At 51.4% G+C, this 19,857-nt stretch overlaps 1 protein-coding gene across 1 annotated transcript in view; it reads right to left on the bottom strand.

The window, feature by feature from the left end:
* LOC137363717 (protein capicua homolog) overlaps window positions 1-19,857 on the bottom strand; it is a gene marked incomplete at both ends in the record, with an annotated part of 70,940 nt that overhangs the window by 40,799 nt on the left and 10,284 nt on the right. The window contains 6 exons of the mRNA XM_068027321.1: window positions 2,219-2,421; window positions 3,040-3,208; window positions 7,602-7,784; window positions 17,771-17,897; window positions 18,436-18,625; window positions 18,805-18,954. Coding sequence (XP_067883422.1) covers window positions 2,219-2,421; window positions 3,040-3,208; window positions 7,602-7,784; window positions 17,771-17,897; window positions 18,436-18,625; window positions 18,805-18,954 — 1,022 coding nt within the window. The remainder of the gene's footprint in view (window positions 1-2,218; window positions 2,422-3,039; window positions 3,209-7,601; window positions 7,785-17,770; window positions 17,898-18,435; window positions 18,626-18,804; window positions 18,955-19,857) is intronic.

The following is a 19,857-nucleotide window of genomic DNA, read 5'->3' as shown; positions in this document are numbered from 1 at the left end:
CATACCCCAATACCAACTCATTCCCCTCCATACCCCTACCCCAACTCATTCCCTCCCATACCCCAGCTCATTTCCTCCCATACCCCAGCTCATTCCCTCCCATACCCCAATTCATTCCCTCCCATACCCCAACTCATTCCCTCCCATACCCCAACTCATTCCCTCCCATACCCCAACTCATTCCCTCCCATACCCACAACTCATTCCCTCCCCTACCCCAACTCATTCCCTCCCATACCCCAACTCATTCCCTCCCATACCCCAACTCATTCCCTCCCATACCCCAACTCATTCCCTCCCATACCCCAACTCATTCCCTCCCATACCCCAACTCATTCCCTCCCATACCCCAACTCATTCCCTCCCATACCCCAACTCATTCCCTCCCATACCCCAACTCATTCCCTCCCATACCCCAACTCATTCCCTCCCATACCCCAACTCATTCCCTCCCATACCCCAACTCATTCCCTCCCATACCCCAACTCATTCCCTCCCATACCCCAACTCATTCCCTCCCATACCCCAACTCATTCCCCCCCATACCCCAACTCATTCCCCCCTATACCCCAACACATTCCCCCCTATACCCCAACTCCAGCTCATTCCCTATACCCCAACTCATTCCCTCCTATACCCCAACTCATTCCCTCCTATACCCCAACTCATTCCCTCCTATACCCCAACTCATTCCCTCCTATACCCCAACTCATTCCCTCCTATTCCCCAACTCATTCCCTCCTATTCCCCAACTCATTCCCTCCTATTCCCCAACTCATTCCCTCCTATTCCCCAACTCATTCCCTCCTATACCCCAACTCATTCCCTCCTATACCCCAACTCATTCCCTCCTATAACCCAGCTCATTCCCCCCTATACCCCAGCTCATTCCCCCCTATACCCCAGCTCATTCCCCCCTATACCCCAGCTCATTCCCCCCTATACCCCAGCTCATTCCCCCCTATACCCCAGCTCATTCCCCCCTATACCCCAGCTCATTCCCCCCTATACCCCAGCTCATTCCCCCCTATACCCCAGCTCATTCCCCCCTATACCCCAGCTCATTCCCCCCTATACCCCAGCTCATTCCCCCCTATACCCCAGCTCATTCCCCCCTATACCCCAGCTCATTCCCCCCTATACCCCAGCTCATTCCCCCCTATACCCCAGCTCATTCCCCCCTATACCCCAGCTCATTCCCCCCTATACCCCAGCTCATTCCCCCCTATACCCCAACTCCAGCTCATTCCCCCCTATACCCCAACTCCAGCTCATTCCCCCCTATACCCCAACTCCAGCTCATTCCCCCCTATACCCCAACTCCAGCTCATTCCCCCCTATACCCCAACTCCAGCTCATTCCCCCCTATACCCCAACTCCAGCTCATTCCCCTCCATACCCCAACTCCAGCTCATTCCCCTCCATACCCCAACTCCAGCTCATTCCCCTCCATACCCCAACACCAGCTCATTCCCCCCCATACCCCAACTCATTCCCCCCCATACCCCAACTCATTCCCCCCCATACCCCAACTCATTCCCCCCCATACCCCAACTCATTCCCTCCCATACCCCAACTCATTCCCTCCCATACCCCAACTCATTCCCTCCCATACCCCAACTCATTCCCTCCCATACCCCAACTCATTCCCTCCTATACCCCAACTCATTCCCTCCTATACCCCAACTCATTCCCTCCTATACCCCAACTCATTCCCTCCTATACCCCAACTCATTCCCTCCTATACCCCAACTCATTCCCTCCTATACCCCAACTCATTCCCTCCTATACCCCAACTCATTCCCTCCTATACCCCAACTCATTCCCTCCTATACCCCAACTCATTCCCTCCTATACCCCAACTCATTCCCTCCTATACCCCAACTCCAGCTCATTCCCCCCATACCCCAACTCCAGCTCATTCCCCCCATACCCCAACTCCAGCTCATTCCCCCCATACCCCAACTCCAGCTCATTCCCCCCATACCCCAACTCCAGCTCATTCCCCCCATACCCCAACTCCAGCTCATTCCCCTCCATACCCCAACACCAGCTCATTCCCCTCCATACCCCAACACCAGCTCATTCCCATCCATACCCCAACACCAGCTCATTCCCCTCCATACCCCAACACCAGCTCATTCCCCCCCATACCCCAACTCCAGCTCACTCTGTTCTAACGAGTCCACCTCAGTCCCCCTACACCTTGCCACATTACCTGTGCGAGCTCCACCAGGGCCTCGCTGTTCCTCTCACACTTCTCCGAGCTGTGCACGCCGCTGTGTGAGAAGGCTCGTGGCCGGGTCAGCTGGGTGCTCGCTGCCCCAAGGTGCTGGCTGCGCTCAGGACCCAGCAGCAGGGAGATCGGCTTCGATTCAGTGCATGGGGGGCCATGGCAGTCGGACACCATCTCGGAAGAAGCTGCATCAAAGGAGTAAACATCAAGCTACAAAAGACAGGGCCCACTGGACTCTGCAGCCACTCCCTCACCATGCACGCCACCCCCCCATACCTCACCAAAGGTGGCTGAATAGCCTCCTCCTGTGCCTGGTAACAGATCGCAGGGGCTGAATGGCCTCCTCCTGTTCCTGGATAACAGGCTCGAGGGGCTGAATGGTCTGCTGGGATCCAGTGTTTACTTGCTCCAGTTGCATTCCACCTCAATTCCAGGAAAACCTGAAGAGCATTCAGTGAGTCAGGCTGGGCCCTGTTCCCCAGCAGCTCAGTCCGTATGGGATCAGAATAGGTGCTCCCCCTGCTTCTATATGGCACAGAGCAACCCAGGCCGTCACCGCACTTGACAAAATCACAAGCCTCGCGCCCACTCATGCTAAATGCGCTTGTGATCATGTCGCGTGGGTTTCTGCTGAGATAGCTCCACACACGGGAGCGCATGTTCAGAAACCGGCCGTGCACACGCCCTCACATACTTGGCTCTGACTTAAAGACCAACTTCCCCCATCGGGGCAGTACACTAGGGATATCCCCCCACCATTTGCCATTCCCACCGTGTTTGAAGCCCCGTCTAGGATGGGGTACCTGTAGTGGCGGACAGGGTCCCGGTCTCAGACATGCTTCTCTCCCGTTGCTCCTTGCACCTCACGACCAACGGGCCCGTCATAGCAGCTTTGACGTCAGAGCTCGACTTCTTGCGGTCCTTGTTGCACCACTTCCAGTCAGGATGAGCCTTGAAGTGAGCCTCCTTCACCTGCCAGGGAACCCGGACAAGGCAAGGGAGATCAATGTCACTCATGCCATACCATCCGACCTCCAGCCCTAGCCTCTTGACCCGATCCTAGCCCCCAACAACCTGGCTCCACCCATACGCAAAACTAACCCCTGCAGAGAACCCCGACCTCACCACTCACGGACATGCCTCACTGCCTCCACTCGGCCACTCAGCCCAGACCGCCGCCAGCTTTGTGGCAGAGACGCTGTGTTTCGACCATACCAGGATGATGCTCAATATCTACTACAATCTTCAATTAACCCACAACCCAACACCTAGATGTAGCACTGGTCCACCACCACCATAGCTCCCTCTACACTGTCCCCATCAAACACTCCCAGGACAGGTACAGCACGGGGGTTAGATACAGAGTAAAGCTCCCTCTACACTGTCCCCATCAAACACTCCCAGGACAGGTACAGTACGGGGGTTAAATACACAGTAAAGCTCCCTCTACACTGTCCCCATCAAACACTCCCAGGACAGGTACAGCAGGGGTTAGATACAGAGTAAAGCTCCCTCTACACTGTCCCCATCAAACACTCCCAGGACAGGTACAGCAGGGGTTAGATACAGAGTAAAGCTCCCTCTACACTGTCCCCATCAAATACTCCCAGGACAGGTACAGCAGGGGTTAGATACAGAGTAAAGCTCCCTCTACACTGTCCCCCATCAAACACTCCCAGGACAGGTACAGCAGGGGTTAGATACAGAGTAAAGCTCCCTCTACACTGTCCCCATCAAACACTCCCAGGACAGGTACAGCAGGGGTTAGATACAGAGTAAAGCTCCCTCTACACTGTCCCCATCAAATACTCCCAGGACAGGTACAGCAGGGGTTAGATACAGAGTAAAGCTCCCTCTACACTGTCCCCATCAAACACTCCCAGGACAGGTACAGCAGGGGTTAGATACAGAGTAAAGCTCCCTCTACACTGTCCCCCATCAAACACTCCCAGGACAGGTACAGCACGGGGGTTAGATACAGAGTAAAGCTCCCTCTACACTGTCCCCATCAAACACTCCCAGGACAGGTACAGCACGGGGGTTAGATACAGAGTAAAGCTCCCTCAACACTGTCCCCATCAAACACTCCCAGGACAGATACAGCACGGGGTTAGATACAGAGTAAAGCTCCCTCTACACTGTCCCCATCAAACACTCCCAGGACAGGTACAGTACGGGGTTAGATACAGAGTAAAGCTCCCTCTACACTGTCCCCCATCAAACACTCCCAGGACAGGTACAGTACGGGGGTTAAATACACAGTAAAGCTCCCTCTACACTGTCCCCATCAAACACTCCCAGGACAGGTACAGTACGGGGGTTAAATACACAGTAAAGCTCCCTCTGCACTGTCCCCATCAAACACTCCCAGGACAGGTATAGCACGGGGGTTAAATACACAGTAAAGCTCCCTCTACACTGTCCCCATCAAATACTCCCAGGACAGGTACAGCAGGGGTTAGATACAGAGTAAAGCTCCCTCTACACTGTCCCCATCAAACACTCCCAGGACAGGTACAGCAGGGGTTAGATACAGAGTAAAGCTCCCTCTACACTGTCCCCATCAAACACTCCCAGGACAGGTACAGCAGGGGTTAGATACAGAGTAAAGCTCCCTCTACACTGTCCCCATCAAATACTCCCAGGACAGGTACAGCAGGGGTTAGATACAGAGTAAAGCTCCCTCTACACTGTCCCCATCAAACACTCCCAGGACAGGTACAGCAGGGGTTAGATACAGAGTAAAGCTCCCTCTACACTGTCCCCATCAAATACTCCCAGGACAGGTACAGTACGGGGGTTAAATACACAGTAAAGCTCCCTCTACACTGTCCCCATCAAACACTCCCAGGACAGGTACAGCAGGGGTTAGATACAGAGTAAAGCTCCCTCTACACTGTCCCCATCAAATACTCCCAGGACAGGTACAGCAGGGGTTAGATACAGAGTAAAGCTCCCTCTACACTGTCCCCATCAAACACTCCCAGGACAGGTACAGCAGGGGTTAGATACAGAGTAAAGCTCCCTCTACACTGTCCCCATCAAATACTCCCAGGACAGGTACAGCAGGGGTTAGATACAGAGTAAAGCTCCCTCTACACTGTCCCCATCAAACACTCCCAGGACAGGTATAGCAGGGGTTAGATACAGAGTAAAGCTCCCTCTACACTGTCCCCATCAAATACTCCCAGGACAGGTACAGTACGGGGGTTAAATACACAGTAAAGCTCCCTCTACACTGTCCCCATCAAACACTCCCAGGACAGGTACAGCAGGGGTTAGATACAGAGTAAAGCTCCCTCTACACTGTCCCCATCAAACACTCCCAGGACAGGTTATTGGAATTGCACCAAGGGAATACTGTGGGTCTGATCCTGCCTCAAATGCTCACTATGTCACTAGACCAATGCTGCAGTTGCCATGTTCTCATCCAAGTGGCTCAGATGCACCTCCAGAGCAAACCTGGAACTCTGTGCCACAAAAAGCTGTTGAGGCCGAGGGGAGAGCAGGTCAACTGAAACTGTCAAAACAGGTCGACAGACTTTTGTTGGACAACGATATTACGGATTGTGGAATCAAGGATGTTAAGAATATAAGAAATAAGAGCAGGAGTAGGCCATTCGGCCCCTCAAGCCTGCTCTGCCATTCAATAAGTTCATGGCTGACCTGACTGTGGCCTCAACTCTACTTTCCTGCCTCCCCCATAACTTCGACGCCCTTGTAGATCAAAAACCTGGCTAACTCAGCCTTGAATATAATTCAATGACCCAGCCTCCACTGCTCTCTGGGGAAGAGAATTCCAAAGATTAACAACCCTCTGAGAGAAGACATTCCTCCTCATCTCCTTCTTAAATGGGAGACCCCTTATTCTGAAACTGTGCCGCCTCGTTCTACATTCCCCGAGGAGAAGCATCCTCTCAGCATCAAACTTTAAAGCCCCCACAGAATCTTATTTTTCAAAAAGATCACCTCTCATTCACCTAAACTCCAATGAGTACAGGCCCAACCTAGACAAATGGAATGGAGTTGAATGGCCTCCTCCTCTTTAAAGTAGACTTAAGGGGCTGAATGGCCTCCTGTTCCTGTGTAGCATGCTCAAGGGGCTGAATGGCCTCCTCCTGCTCCCATGTGACTGGTTTGAGGCGCTGAATGGCCTCCCCCTGTTCTGGTGTACTAGCCTCAAGGGGCTGAGTGGCCTCATCCTGCTCCTGTGTAGCATGCTCAAGGGGCTGAATGGCCTCCTCCTGTTTGTGTGATCGTCACTGTCCCCCATCCGGAGACCCTAATCCAACGACAGAGGCTGTTCATCATGTTGCCTTTCCTTGGAACATCCCACCCACTTCCTCCTCACCACTGTCTGTTTAAGCTCACTGCACATGGGAAGCTGCAGGGAGGGAATTCCAGGGACACAGGAGCTTTCACTGAGGCTCCTGCACTCACCCGCGAAGGAACAGTTCCGGCTGCTGACTCAATGCTCCGGGAATCAATGGCACTGACCCGTGGATAGACCAGGAGTAAGTGGGTGGGGTTGAGCAACGTGCTTTATAGAACATAGCAACAGAAGGAGGCCATTCAGCCCCTCGATCCTCTCCCACCATTTAATGAGATCATGGCTGGTCTGCATCTTAACCCCATCTAACCGCCTTGATTCTGAATCCTTAATGCTCCTACCTGAGAAACATTCGGAAATTTCCAATTGACCCTCAGCCTCAACAGCTTTTTGGTGGAAGAGAGTTCCAGATTTCCACTGCCCTTTGTGTGAAGAAGTCCTTCCTGACATCACCCCTGAATGGCCCATCTCTAATTTTAAGGTTCTGTCCCCCTTGTTCTGGACTCTTCCCCCCGCCCCCCGCCCCACCAGAGGAAATAGTTTCTCTCTATTGACCCTATCGAATCCTTTAATCATCTTAAACACCTTGATTACATCACTCAATCTTCTAAACTCAAGAAAACACAAGCCTGGTCTGTGCAACCTCGTAATTTAACCCTTTAATCCCCGGGTATCATTCTGGTGAATCTGCGCGCCCCCCCCCACCTCCAAGGCCAATCTATCCTTCCTGAAGCGCGGGGCCCAGAACTGAACACAGTTACTCCAGATGGGATCTGAGCCGAGCTCTGTACAGCTGTAACATAACTCCCACCCCGGTGTATTCCAGCATTCCATTAGGCTTTTTAATTAATTACTGTTCCTGTCCACTAGCTGTTAGTGATTCCTGTACATGGACCCCTAAACCTCTCTGCTCCTCCACAGTCCCCAGTCTCTTGGCCTTTGGAGGCCTTGTTGAGGGACCAGAGTACCCCAACTCTGGAAGTGGGGGGGGGGGTGCGGGGAGGGAGAGATTGGTCGCGGGGGAGCTCCTCCTACCTGAAAGGCCAGGTCGTGGTACTTCTGTTTCTCCTTGGGCCCCAGTGCATACCACCACTCGCCCAGGATCTTGCTGACGGTCCGGTTGTCCTGGTTTGGGTGTCGCTGGTGAACTAGCGCTCGGTGGCGCTTGCTGAAGATCATGAAGGCGTTCATTGGCCGCCGGATATGGTCCTTTTCACGCTGTGGGGTAGAGAGGGGCAAAGTCTTAACACATGGGCAAACTCTGGGTTTACTGCCCATCTGTCCTCATTCATTCACCTCCTTCCTTTACACCACTGGGGTACCCAAGTGCAGAGATAGGAGCCGGAGTAGACCACTCGGCCCCTTTGAGACTGCTCCATCACTCAATACGATCACAGCTCACCTTCCGCCTCAGCTACACTTTCCGGCCCTATCCCCATATCCCTTGATCTCCACGGTCTCCAAAAAATGAATCAATCTCAGCCTCGAATATACTCAGCGACAGCTCTCTGGGGTAGAGAATTCCAAAGATTCGTAACCCTCTGAGTGGAGGAATTTCTCATCTCAGTTCTAAATGGTCGACCCCCCCCCCCCCCCCTTATCCTGAGACCCTTAGTTCTAGATTTCCCAGCTAGGGGGAAACAGCCTCTCGCCAGCTACCCGGTCAAACCCGCTAAAAACTTTACACACTCAATGACATCACCTCTCATTCCTCTAAACCTCAGAGAATACAGTCCCATTCTACTCAATCTCTCCTCGTAGGACAATCCTCTCCTCCCAGGTTATCAATCTAATGAACCTTCAGTCTGCCCCGTCGAAAGAAAGTAGATCCTTCCTTTGGCAAGATCATCATTAACGTACACTGTACAGGCTCCAGGGGACTAGCCGCTCCTCCCTTGGTACTCCACCTCAGTGCCCATGCATCATGAGGGAGACCAGACAGTGCCAGTGGCAAATTCGACTGTAGGAGGGAGGGTCACAGTCAAGCTGATTCTCAACTCACTAACTGTTGTGATGCAGGATTATAAGGCCATGAAATAAAAGCTAGCCGAACTGGGGTTCATTCTAGAGGGACAGATTTGGAAAGCAGAGAAGTGATGTTTAACTTGTATCAAACTTTGATTAAATCCACATTTGGAGCACTGTCTCCATAATTTAAGAAGGATGTGGAGGCACCGGAGAAGCAGCAAAAAGAGATTTACAAGGATGACACCAGAGCTGAGAGGTTATACCCATCAGGAGAGACTCAACAGGCTGGGGCTCTTTTCTCGAGAAAAGGGAAGGCTGACGGGTGACCTGATCGAGGTCTCTAACATGATGAAGGGGGTTCGACAGCGCAGATGTAGAAATGTTTCCACTTGTGAGTCAGACTAGAACGCGGGCCATCAATATAAGACAGTCACTAATAAATCCAATCGGGAATTCAGGAGAAACTTCTTGACCCAGAGAGTGGTGAGAATGTGGAACTAGCTCCCACAGGGAGTGGTTGAGGTGAACAGTATCTGTTGTCAATTTAGAGCAGAGGGGATGGAAGCTAGGGAAGTTGCATGTTCCTCTTGCAGGATGTGCGAGGTAAGGGTCACCACTTGTGTTCCTGCTGACTTCACCTGTGAGAAGTGCACCCAACTCCAGCTCCTCACAGACCGCGTTAGGGAGCTGGAGCTGGATGAACTTCGGATCATTCAGGATGCTGAGGGGGTGATAGCAAGCAGTTATAGGGAAGCAGTGACACCTAAGTTACATGATAAAGGTAGCTGGGTGACCATCAAGGGAGGGAAAGGGAATAGGCGCACAGTGCAGGGATCTCCTGTGGCCGTTCCCCTCAATAATAAGTATACCGTTTTGGATACAGTTGAGGGGGGACAACCTACCAGGGGAAAGCCACAGCGGCCAGGTCTCTGGCACTGAGCCTGGCTCTGTGGCTCAGAAGGGAAGGGGGGAGAATAGGAGAGCGATAGAGATAGGAGATACAATGGTTAGAGGAGCAGACAGGAGATTCTGTGGTCGAGAACGAGACTCCCGGATGGTATGTTGCCTCCCGGGTGCCAGGGTCAGGGATGTCTCGGATTGAGTCTACGGGATTCTTAAGGGGGAGGGGGTGCAGCCAGAAGTCGTGGTACACATCGGTACCAATGACATAGCTAGGAAAAGGGATGAGGACCTGAAAAGCGAATATAGGGAGTTAGGTTGGAAGCTAAAAGGCAGGACGAGCAGAGTAGTAATCGCAGGATTGTTACTGGTGACACGTGCTAGTGAGGCTAGAAACAGAGAGCAAGTGCAGCTGAACACGTGGCTACAGAGCTGGTTTAGGAGGGAGGGATTTCAGATATGTGGATCATTGGGATACCTTCTGGGGAAGGTGGGATCTGTACAAGAAGGACAGGTTGCATCTGAACTGGAGGGGCACCAATATCCTGGGCGGGAGGTTTGCTAGAGCTCTTCTGGAGGGTTTAAACTAGTTTGGCAGGGGGATGGGAACCGGAGCTACGGATCAGTGGATGGGGTAGCTGTTGAACAGGCAGATACCGAGTGCAGAGAGTCTGTGAGGAAGGTTAGACAATTGACACGACAAAGTTGCAGCCAGTATGATGGGTTGAAGTGTGTCTATTTTAATGCAAGGAGTGTCAGAAATAAGGGTGATGGACTTAGAGCATGGATCAATACTTGGAGCGATGATGTTGTGGCCATTACGGAGACTTGGATATCACAGGGGCAGGAATGGATGTTGGATGTTCCGGGGTTTAGATGTTTCAAAAGGAATAGGGAGGGAGGTAAAAGAGGTGGGGGAGTGGCATTGCTAATCAGGGATAGTATCACAGCTGCAGAAAGGGAGGTCGTCGAGGAGGGTTTGTCTACTGAGTCATTATGGGTGGAAGTCAGAAACAGGAAAGGAGCAGTCACTTTGTTGGGAGTTTTCTATAGACCCCCCAATAGCAACAGAGACACGGAGGAAAAGATTGGGAGGCAGATTTTGGAAAGGTGCAGAAGGAACAGGGTTGTTGTCATGGGTGACTTCAACTTCCCTAATATTGATTGGAACCTCCTTAGTGCAAATAGTTTGGATGGAGCAGTTTTTGTCAGGTGTGTCCAGGAAGGTTTCCTGACTCAATACGTAGATAGGCCGACTAGAGGGGACACTATGTTGGACTTGGTGCTTGGCAACGAACCAGGCCAGGTGGCAGATCTCTCGGTGGGAGAGCATTTCGGTGATAGTGATCACAACTCCCTGACCTTTACTATAGTCATGGAGAGGGACAGCAGCAGACGGGATGGGAAAATGTTTAATTGGGGGAGGGGGAATTACAATGCTATTAGGCAGGAACTGGGGATCTTAAATTGGGAACAGATGTTCTCAGGGAAATGCACGACAGAAATGTGGAGGTTGTTCAGGGAGCACTTGCTGCGACTGCTGGATAGGTTTGTCCCGATGAGGCAAGGAAGGGATGGTAGGGTGAAGGAACCTTGGATGACAAGAGATGTGGAACAGCTAGTCAAGAGGAAGAAGGAAGCTTACTTAAGGTTGAGGAAGCAAGGATCAGACAGGGCTCCAGAGGGTTACAAGGTAGCCAGGAAGGAACTGAAGAATGGACTTAGGAGAGCTAGAAGGGGACATGAAAAAGTCTTGGCGGGTAGGATTAAGGAAAATCCCAAGGCGTTCTACACTTATGTGAGGAACAAGAGGATGGCCAGATTGAGGGTAGGGCCGATCAGGGATAGTGGAGGGAACTTGTGCCTGGAGTCGGAGGAGGTAGGGGAGGTCCTAAATGAATACTTTGCTTCAGTATTCACTAGTGAGAGGGACCTGGTCGTTTGTGAGGACAGTGTGAAACAGGCTGATATGCTCGAACAGGTTGAGGTTAAGAGGGAGGATGTGCTGGAAATTCTGAAAGACATGAGGACAGATAAGTCCCCGGGGCCAGACGGGATATACCCAAGGATATTACGGCAAGCGAGGGAAGAGATTGCCACGCCTTTGGCGATGATTTTTGCGTCTTCACTGTCCACTGGAGTAGTACCAGATGATTGGAGGGTGGCAAATGTTATTCCCTTGTTCAAGAAAGGGAATAGGGATAACCCTGGGAATTATAGACCAGTCAGTCTTACGTCGGTAGTGAACAAATTATTGGAGAGGATTCTGAGAGACAGGATTTATGATTATTTGGAAAGGCATAGTTTGATTAGAGGTAGTCAGCATGGCTTTGTGAGGGGCAGGTCATGCCTCATAAGCTTTATTGAATTCTTTGAGGATGTGACAAAACACATTGAAGAAGGAAGAGCAGTGGATGTGGTGTATATGGATTTTAGCAAGGCGTTTGATAAGGCTCCCCATGGTAGGCTCATTCAGAAAGTGAGGAGGCATGGGATACAGGGAAAGTTGGCTGTCTGGATACAGAATTGGCTGGCCCATAGAAGACAGAGGGTGGTAGTAGATGGAAAGTATTCAGCATGGAGCTCGGTGACCAGTATTGTTCCACAAGGATCTGTTCTGGGACCTCTGCTCTTTGTGATTTTTATAAATGACTTGGATGAGGAAGTGGAAGGCTGGATTAGCAAGTTTGCCGATGACACGAAGGTTGCTGGAGTTGTGGATAGTGTGGAAGGCTGTTGTAGGTTGCAACGGGATATTGACAGGATGCAGAGCTGGGCTGAGAAGTGGCAGATGGAGTTCAACTTGGAAAATTGTGAAGTGATTCATTTTGGAAGGTCGAATTTGAATGCAGAATACAGGCTTAAAGACAGGATTCTTGGCAGTGTGAAGGAACAGAGGGATCTTGGGGTCCATGTCCATAGATCGCTCAAAGTTGCCACCCAAGTTGATAGGGTTGTTAAGAAGGCATATGGTGTGTTGGCCTTCATTAACAGGGGGATTGAGTTTAAGAGACACGAGGTTATGCTGCAGCTCTATAAAGCCCTGGTTCGACCACACTTGGAATATTGTGCTCAGTTCTGGTTGCCTCATTATAGGAAGGATGTGGAAGCTTTAGAGAGGATGCAGAGGAGAGTTACCAGGATGCTGCCTGGACTGGAGGGCATGTCTTACGAAGAAAGATTGAGGGAGCTAGGGCTTTTCTCATTGGAGTGAAGAAGGATGAAAGGTGACTTGATAGAGGGGTACAAGATGATGAGAGGCATAGATAGAGTGGATAGCCAGAGACCTTTTTCCCAGTGTGGAAAGGGCTATCACCAGGGGGCATAATTTTAAGGTGATTGGAGGAAGGTTTCGGGGAGATGTCAGAGGTAGGTTCTTTACACAGAGAGTGGTGGGTGCGTGGAATGCGCTGCCAGCGGTGGTAGTAGAAGCAGATACATTAGGGACATTTAAGCGACTCTTGGATAGGTACATGGATGATAGTAGAATGAAGGGTATGTAGTTAGTTTGATCTTAGAGTAGGTTAAAGGGTCGGCACAACATCGTGGGCCAAAGGGCCTGTACTGTGCTGTACTGTTCTATGTATCGATACATTTAAGAGGAAGCTGGATAAACACGAGGGAGCATGGAATAGAAGGATCTGTTGATGGGGTGAGATGAAGAGGGGCTGGGAGGAAGCTTGTGTGGAGGATAAACACACACAGACCAGCTGGGCTGAATGGCCTGTTTCTGCGCTGTACATTTGATGTGAAGTTAATCTCTCCCAGTCTCTCTCTTCCGCTGACAATGCACCGCCTGAATTCACGGGCTGAATGGGCCTCCTCCTGTTCCTGTGTAACAGGCTCGAGGGGCTGAATGGGCCTCTTCCTGTTCCTGTGTAACAGGCTCGAGGGGCTGAATGGGCCTCCTCCTGTTCCTGTGTAACAGGCTTGAGGGGCTGAATCTCCTGTTCCTGTGTAACAGGCTTGAGGGGCTGAATCTCCTGTTCCTGTGTAACAGGCTCGAGGGGCTGAATGGCCTCCTCCTGTTCCTGTGCAAGAGGCCCTAGGGGCAGAATAAAGATGCATTTAGTGAAAAGGAGAGTAAGAGAATTGACTGGGATTTCTTTTGTTTCAGATTATTTTGGGAGCTGAGTAATGGTGAGATCAGTAGGAGTTCCAGCTCTCTCAGGTTACAGGAAGCGTGCAGTCAGCAGCCCATCTGATTCTCCCACACACTATTAGCCTGAGAAGCACCTCGACAGACACCGGCAGCGATCTCATCACACTCTCCATGACTGAACCAAGGGAGAAGCTGACAGCACAATGGGATATAGTCACCTCCAACCCCCTCCACTCCCACCACATCCCCTCGCCGTCATTCTCCATCACGCACTGTTTCACACAACCTGAGTCATTCTCCACGTGGGAGATGCCACTAAGCGCAGGCAGTCGAGACAATAGTGGAAAACCTCCATTTGTGAAGCACAGACGTGCTTTCCAGTGGGAATTGACCGACACCGATCAGGAGTGGAAGTCGCTGAAGGGTTCTTGGTCGTGGCGGGGATAGGGGGTAGGGGGGGGGGGGGTCCTGAGGACGAACAGAAAGGTCATGGGGCTCCGTCTCCAGTCTGCTCTGTTACTGATCTCAGCCCTATTGGGTTCTGAGCTGAACAGAGCAGGAGGATCCCAGATTCCAACACCCCCAGTCTGAGCTCTGAGCTGATCCCAGCTGGGCTGCTGTACCTGGGCTTCAGGCTTCCGGAGCCGAAGAATCAGCCACCGGACCAGCTCTGGAAAACCAGGTGGAGGGCCGCTCAGTTGTGATGCTGTTCCAGAGGAATAGCTGGAAAATAGTCCATGCCTAGGCTCGCATGCGAATGACCCAGCTGAGGTAGCAGGGGCCAGCTGCTGTCTAGAACTGCGCCCGGCCTGCTCGCGGGCATTTGTGAAGGGTAAATGCTTTCAAGGCTGTTAATCTGTCTGTGTCAGGCCCCGAGTAGGACAAACCAGGCCACACAGCCTGGGCTAAACTGGACTAATGTATCAGGCTGCGAATGGGACAAACCAGACCACACAGCCTGGGCTAAACTGGACTAATGTATCAGGCTGCGAATGGGACAAACCAGACCACACAGCCTGGGCTAAACTGGACTAATGTATCAGGTCCTGAGTGGGACAAACCTGACCACACAGCCTGGGCTAAACTGGACTAATGTATCAGGCTGCGAATGGGACAAACCAGACCATACAGCCTGGGCTAAACTGGACTAATGTATCAGGTCCTGAGTGGGACAAACCTGACCACACAGCCTGGGCTAAACTGGACTAATGTATCAGGTCCTGAGTGGGACAAACCTGACCACACAGCCTGGGCTAAACTGGACTAATGTATCAGGCTGCAAATGGGACAAACCTGACCATACAGCCTGGGCTAAACTGGACTAATGTATCTGGTCCCAAGTGGGACAAACCAGACCATACAGCCTGGGCTAAACTGGACTAATGTATCAGGTCCTGAGTGGGACAAACCTGACCACACAGCCTGGGCTAAACTGGACTAATGTATCAGGTCCTGAGTGGGACAAACCTGACCACACAGCCTGGGCTAAACTGGACTAATGTATCTGGTCCCAAGTGGGACAAACCAGACCATACAGCCTGGGCTAAACTGGACTAATGTATCAGGCTGCAAATGGGATAAACCTGACCACACAGCCTGGGCTAAACTGGACTAAAGTATCAGGTCCCGAGTGGGACAAACCTGACACCACAGCCTGGGCTAAACTGGACTAATGTATCAGGCTGCAAATGGGACAAACCAGACCACACAGCCTGGGCTAAACTGGACTAATGTATCAGGTCCCGAGTGGGACAAACCAGACCCCACAGCCTGGGCTAAACTGGACTAATGTATCAGGCTGCAAATGGGACAAACCTGACCATACAGCCTGGGCTAAACTGGACTAATGTATCTGGTCCCAAGTGGGACAAACCAGACCATACAGCCTGGGCTAAACTGGACTAATGTATCAGATCCCGAGTGGGACAAACCAGACCATACAGCCTGGGCTAAACTGGACTAATGTATCAGGCTGCGAATGGGACAAACCAGACCACACAGCCTGGGCTAAACTGGACTAATGTATCAGGTCCCGAGTGGGACAAACCAGACCATACAGCCTGGGCTAAACTGGACTAATGTATCTGGTCCCGAGTGGGACAAACCAGACCATACAGCCTGGGCTAAACTGGACTAATGTATCTGGTCCCAAGTGGGACAAACCAGACCATACAGCCTGGGCTAAACTGGACTAATGTATCAGGCTGCAAATGGGACAAACCAGACCACACAGCCTGGGCTAAACTGGACTAATGTATCAGGTCCCGAGTGGGACAAACCTGACACCACAGCCTGGGCTAAACTGGACTAATGTATCAGGCTGCAAATGGGACAAACCAGACCACACAGCCTGGGCTAAACTGGACTAATGTATCAGGTCCCGAGTGGGACAAACCAGACCCCACAGCCTGGGCTAAACTGGACTAATGTATCAGGCTGCAAATGGGACAAACCAGACCACACAGCCTGGGCTAAACTGGACTAATGTATCAGGTCCCGAGTGGGACAAACCAGACCATACAGCCTGGGCTAAACTGGACTAATGTATCTGGTCCCGAGTGGGACAAACCTGACCACTCAGCCAGTAAATTAAAGAAGAATGCTCCCAGAATTGAGATGTTAAACTTGTCAGGGAAGACCGAATAGGCTGGGGCACAGAAGGAGGTGGCAGGTTGGATCCAGAATTGGCTCAGTGACAAGAAACAAGGGGCAGTAGTCGATGGATGTTTTTTGCGAATGGAAAACTGTTTCCAGTGGTGTTCCACAGGGCTCAGTGTTGGGTCCCATTCTGTTTGTGGTATATATTAATGATTTGGACTTAAATGTGGGAGGCATGATTGGGAAATTTGCTAATGACACAAAAATTAGCTGTACAGTTAATAGTGAGGAGGAAAGCCCTAGACTCCAGAATGATATTAATAGTTTGGTTGAGTGGGTGGAAAAGTGACAAATGGAATTCAATCCTGAGAAGTGTAAGGTAATGCATTTGGGGAGGGCGAATAAAGCGAGGGAATATACACTAAACGGGAGGATATTGAGAGGGATAGAGGAAGTGAGAGACCTATAGAGTGCATGTTCACAGGTCCCTGAAGACGGCAGGATATGTGGATAGAGTGGTGAAGAAGGCATATGGATTGCTTTCCTTTACTGGCCAAGGTATAGAGTACAAAAGCAGGGATGTGATGCTGGAACTGTACAGAGCGTTGGTTAGGCCACAGCTGGAGTATTGTGTGCAGTTCTGGTCACCACATTACAGAAAGGACATAATTGCTCTGGAGAGAGTACAGAGGAGATTTACAAGAATGTTGCCAGGGCTCGTAAGTTGCAGCTATGTGGAAAGATTGGAGAGGCTAAGGTTGTTTTCCCTGCAACTGAGGAGGCTGAAGGGTGACTTGATTGAGATGTACAAAATTATGAGGGGCCTAGAGAGTGTAGACAGGAAGGACCTGTTTCCCCTGGTGAAGAGGGCAGTTACCAGGGGCACAGATTTAAGGTGACTGATAGCAGGATAAGAGGGGACATGAGCGGAAACCTTTTCACCCAGAGGGTGGTGGGTGTCTGGAATTCACTGCCAGGAATGGTGGTGGAGGCAGAAACCCTCGGTTCTTTTAAAAGGTACCTGGACCTGCACCTGAAGTGCTGTAACCTGCAAGGCTACGGACCAGGTGCTGGAAGGTGGGATTAGCTTGGGCGGATAGTTTATACAGCCGGTGCAGACACGATGGGCTGAATGGTCGTCTTCTGTGCTATACTTTTTCTATGGTTGTTTTCTCTAGAAAAAAGGTTGAGGGATGATCTGATCGAGGGCTTTAATATTATAAAAAGGGGTTTTACAGGGGAACTGTAAAGATGATGATTCCACTTGTGGGCGAGATAGAACTAGGGACAATCAATGTAAGACAGTCACTAATAAATCCAATGGGGAATTCAGGAGAAACTTCTTTACCCAGAGAGTGGTGAGAATGTGGAACTCGCTCCCACAGGGAGTGGTTGAGGTGAATCGTATAGATACATTTAAGGGGAAGCTGGATAAACACATGAGGGAGAAAGGGATAGAAGGATATTTGATCGGGTGAGATGAAGAGGGGTTGGAGGAGGCTCGCTTGGTATACAGTTGGGCCGAATGGCCTGTTTCTGTGCTGCACATTCTAAGTAACAATGAAAAATGTGGCGATATCTCCCTCCTGCAAGGGGCCCCTTCCTCTCACCCGGTCCGCCCTGCTGGTCAGCCTACCTTGTGCGGGCTCCTGCCGTCTTTCTCGGAAGACGAGTCCCGCTCCTTTGGCAGCGCGCTGAGCGACTTGGTCCTGCGTTTCTCGGGCGGAAGACAGACGGCGTCCATCCCCGTGCTGGACAGAAATCTGTGGGCGAGAGAGTTCCGTTGAAACCCGCGCGCATGGTAGAGCCCGGGAGACGCAATGAGAACACACAGTGGTGGTGGTGAGGAGGTGGGGGGGGGGGGGGGAAAGCACTCGGCCTCCCCTCAGTTCAGCACCTTTAACAACAACTTTCATTTGTATAGCATCTTAAATAATGAAACGTCCCAAGGTGCTTCACTGATGGAGTTACCAAACAAAATCTGACACCGAGCACCGTAAGGAGATATTAGGACTGGTGCCAAAAGATTGGTTAAAGGCGGAGGCTCTAAGGAGTGGTTAAAAAAGCAGAGCGGCTTTTGTGTGGGTAGCACTCTTGCCTCTGATCACTACCACACTACAGCCTCGTAACCTCTCTTCCCCTTTAAGATGCCCCTTATAACTTACCTCTTTGACCAAGCTTCGGTCATCTGTCCTAATATCTCCTTATGTGGATGAGTGCCAAATTTTGTCTTGATAATGTCCCTGAAGTGCCTGATATGTTAAATAAATGCAAGGTGCTGTAAGTGTCCCATATACTTACGCCTCATCATGGTCACTCTCCGTCTCACTGTCCATTCTCTGGTCCGGTAAGCCCTGCATTTCATCATCCTGGTGAGGAGGTTTGGCTGCCTCGTTGGCAATTGGTGGAGGGCTGTCTGGCTCCTCCTGTGTCTCAGGGTCCTGGGACACATCCACAGGGCTGCGCACTCCCTGTGCCGACTGCAGAGGCTCTGGTGGAGCAGAGAGAAAGGTTAAATGCACCGTCGCAACGGCTAACAAAAGGGGCGTCAACACCAAACAGTAGCACACAGTGACACAGAGCATCGTGCGTCAGGCAGGGCCGGGAGCGAGACAGGGAGACAGAGGGCGCCAATCACCTGCGAACCGCAACATGTCAACTCCAACCTACCTTTAACCTGATTGGATGATCCAGCCTGACAGGTGGGCTGCTCAGCCTCTGTTGGTTGGACGGAAGAGTCGGGCTGGCTGGGAGCGAGGAAAGGAACCAATGAATGCCAGGGAAAGACAGGGACGGAGCGCGGCTCCACATTGGTCCAGACTGTGGAGAGAAAATGCGTAATCAGTGCAGGCTCGAGCCATGGAGACAAAACCAGTAGAGAGAGAGAGAGAGGGGGTCAGTCCAATCCCAGGGGAAACCATACTAAGTCCCAGGCTCCCAGCGCCCAGACCAAGTCCCAGGCTCCCAGCGCCCAAAGGAAAGCACACAGTCTCGCACAGTGACACCCCCCTTCCCCCCCCACACCACCATGGCATGACCTAAGAGAGCAGCCGAGGCTTCCCCCTGGTGGACTTGGGGCCAACATTCCTCCTGCAGCCAACACCGGTGAGAAAACATCAACTGCTCATTCATCCCACCACTGTTGGTGGGCCCTCCATAGGCCAGAAGCTGGATACAACGTGACGCTCACGGCACAGCTTTGATTTGATTCCCAGAGCCTTGATAATGGTACATGACTGCGAGGTTTCCTTTAACAAAAAAATCAGCTTGGCCGAGGTCCAAATAGATCGGAGGCAGCAGCAGAAAACTGGCCCCAATTCAACAAGCGCCGACAATCTCACTCACAGACCACAAGGACACTGGTGCAGGAAATGGAAAACGTCACTGCTTCAATAATAGTTCCTCTCTGAGGCTGGGCCGAAAACTATTCAAGGAGATCCCTGAAATAGAGAGATCCCTGTCCTGGGAGTGTTTGATAGGGGACAGTGTAGAGGGAGCTTTACTCTGTATCTAACTCCCGTTTTTTTTTTTGTTTTTTTCTTTTACTCTGTATCTAACCCCGTACTGTACCTGTCCTGGGAGTGTTTGATGGGGACAGTGTAGAGGGAGTTTTACTCTGTATCTAACCCCGTACTGTACCTGTCCTGGGAGTGTTTGATGGGGACAGTGTAGAGGGAGCTTTACTCTGTATCTAACCCCGTACTGTACCTGTCCTGGGAGTGT

This window comes from Heterodontus francisci, unplaced genomic scaffold (assembly GCF_036365525.1).
Source record: "Heterodontus francisci isolate sHetFra1 unplaced genomic scaffold, sHetFra1.hap1 HAP1_SCAFFOLD_1333, whole genome shotgun sequence".
Classification (NCBI taxonomy): domain Eukaryota; kingdom Metazoa; phylum Chordata; class Chondrichthyes; order Heterodontiformes; family Heterodontidae; genus Heterodontus; species Heterodontus francisci.
Note: the sequence above shows the minus strand (reverse complement) of the source record. Positions and strands in the feature narration are given on the sequence as shown.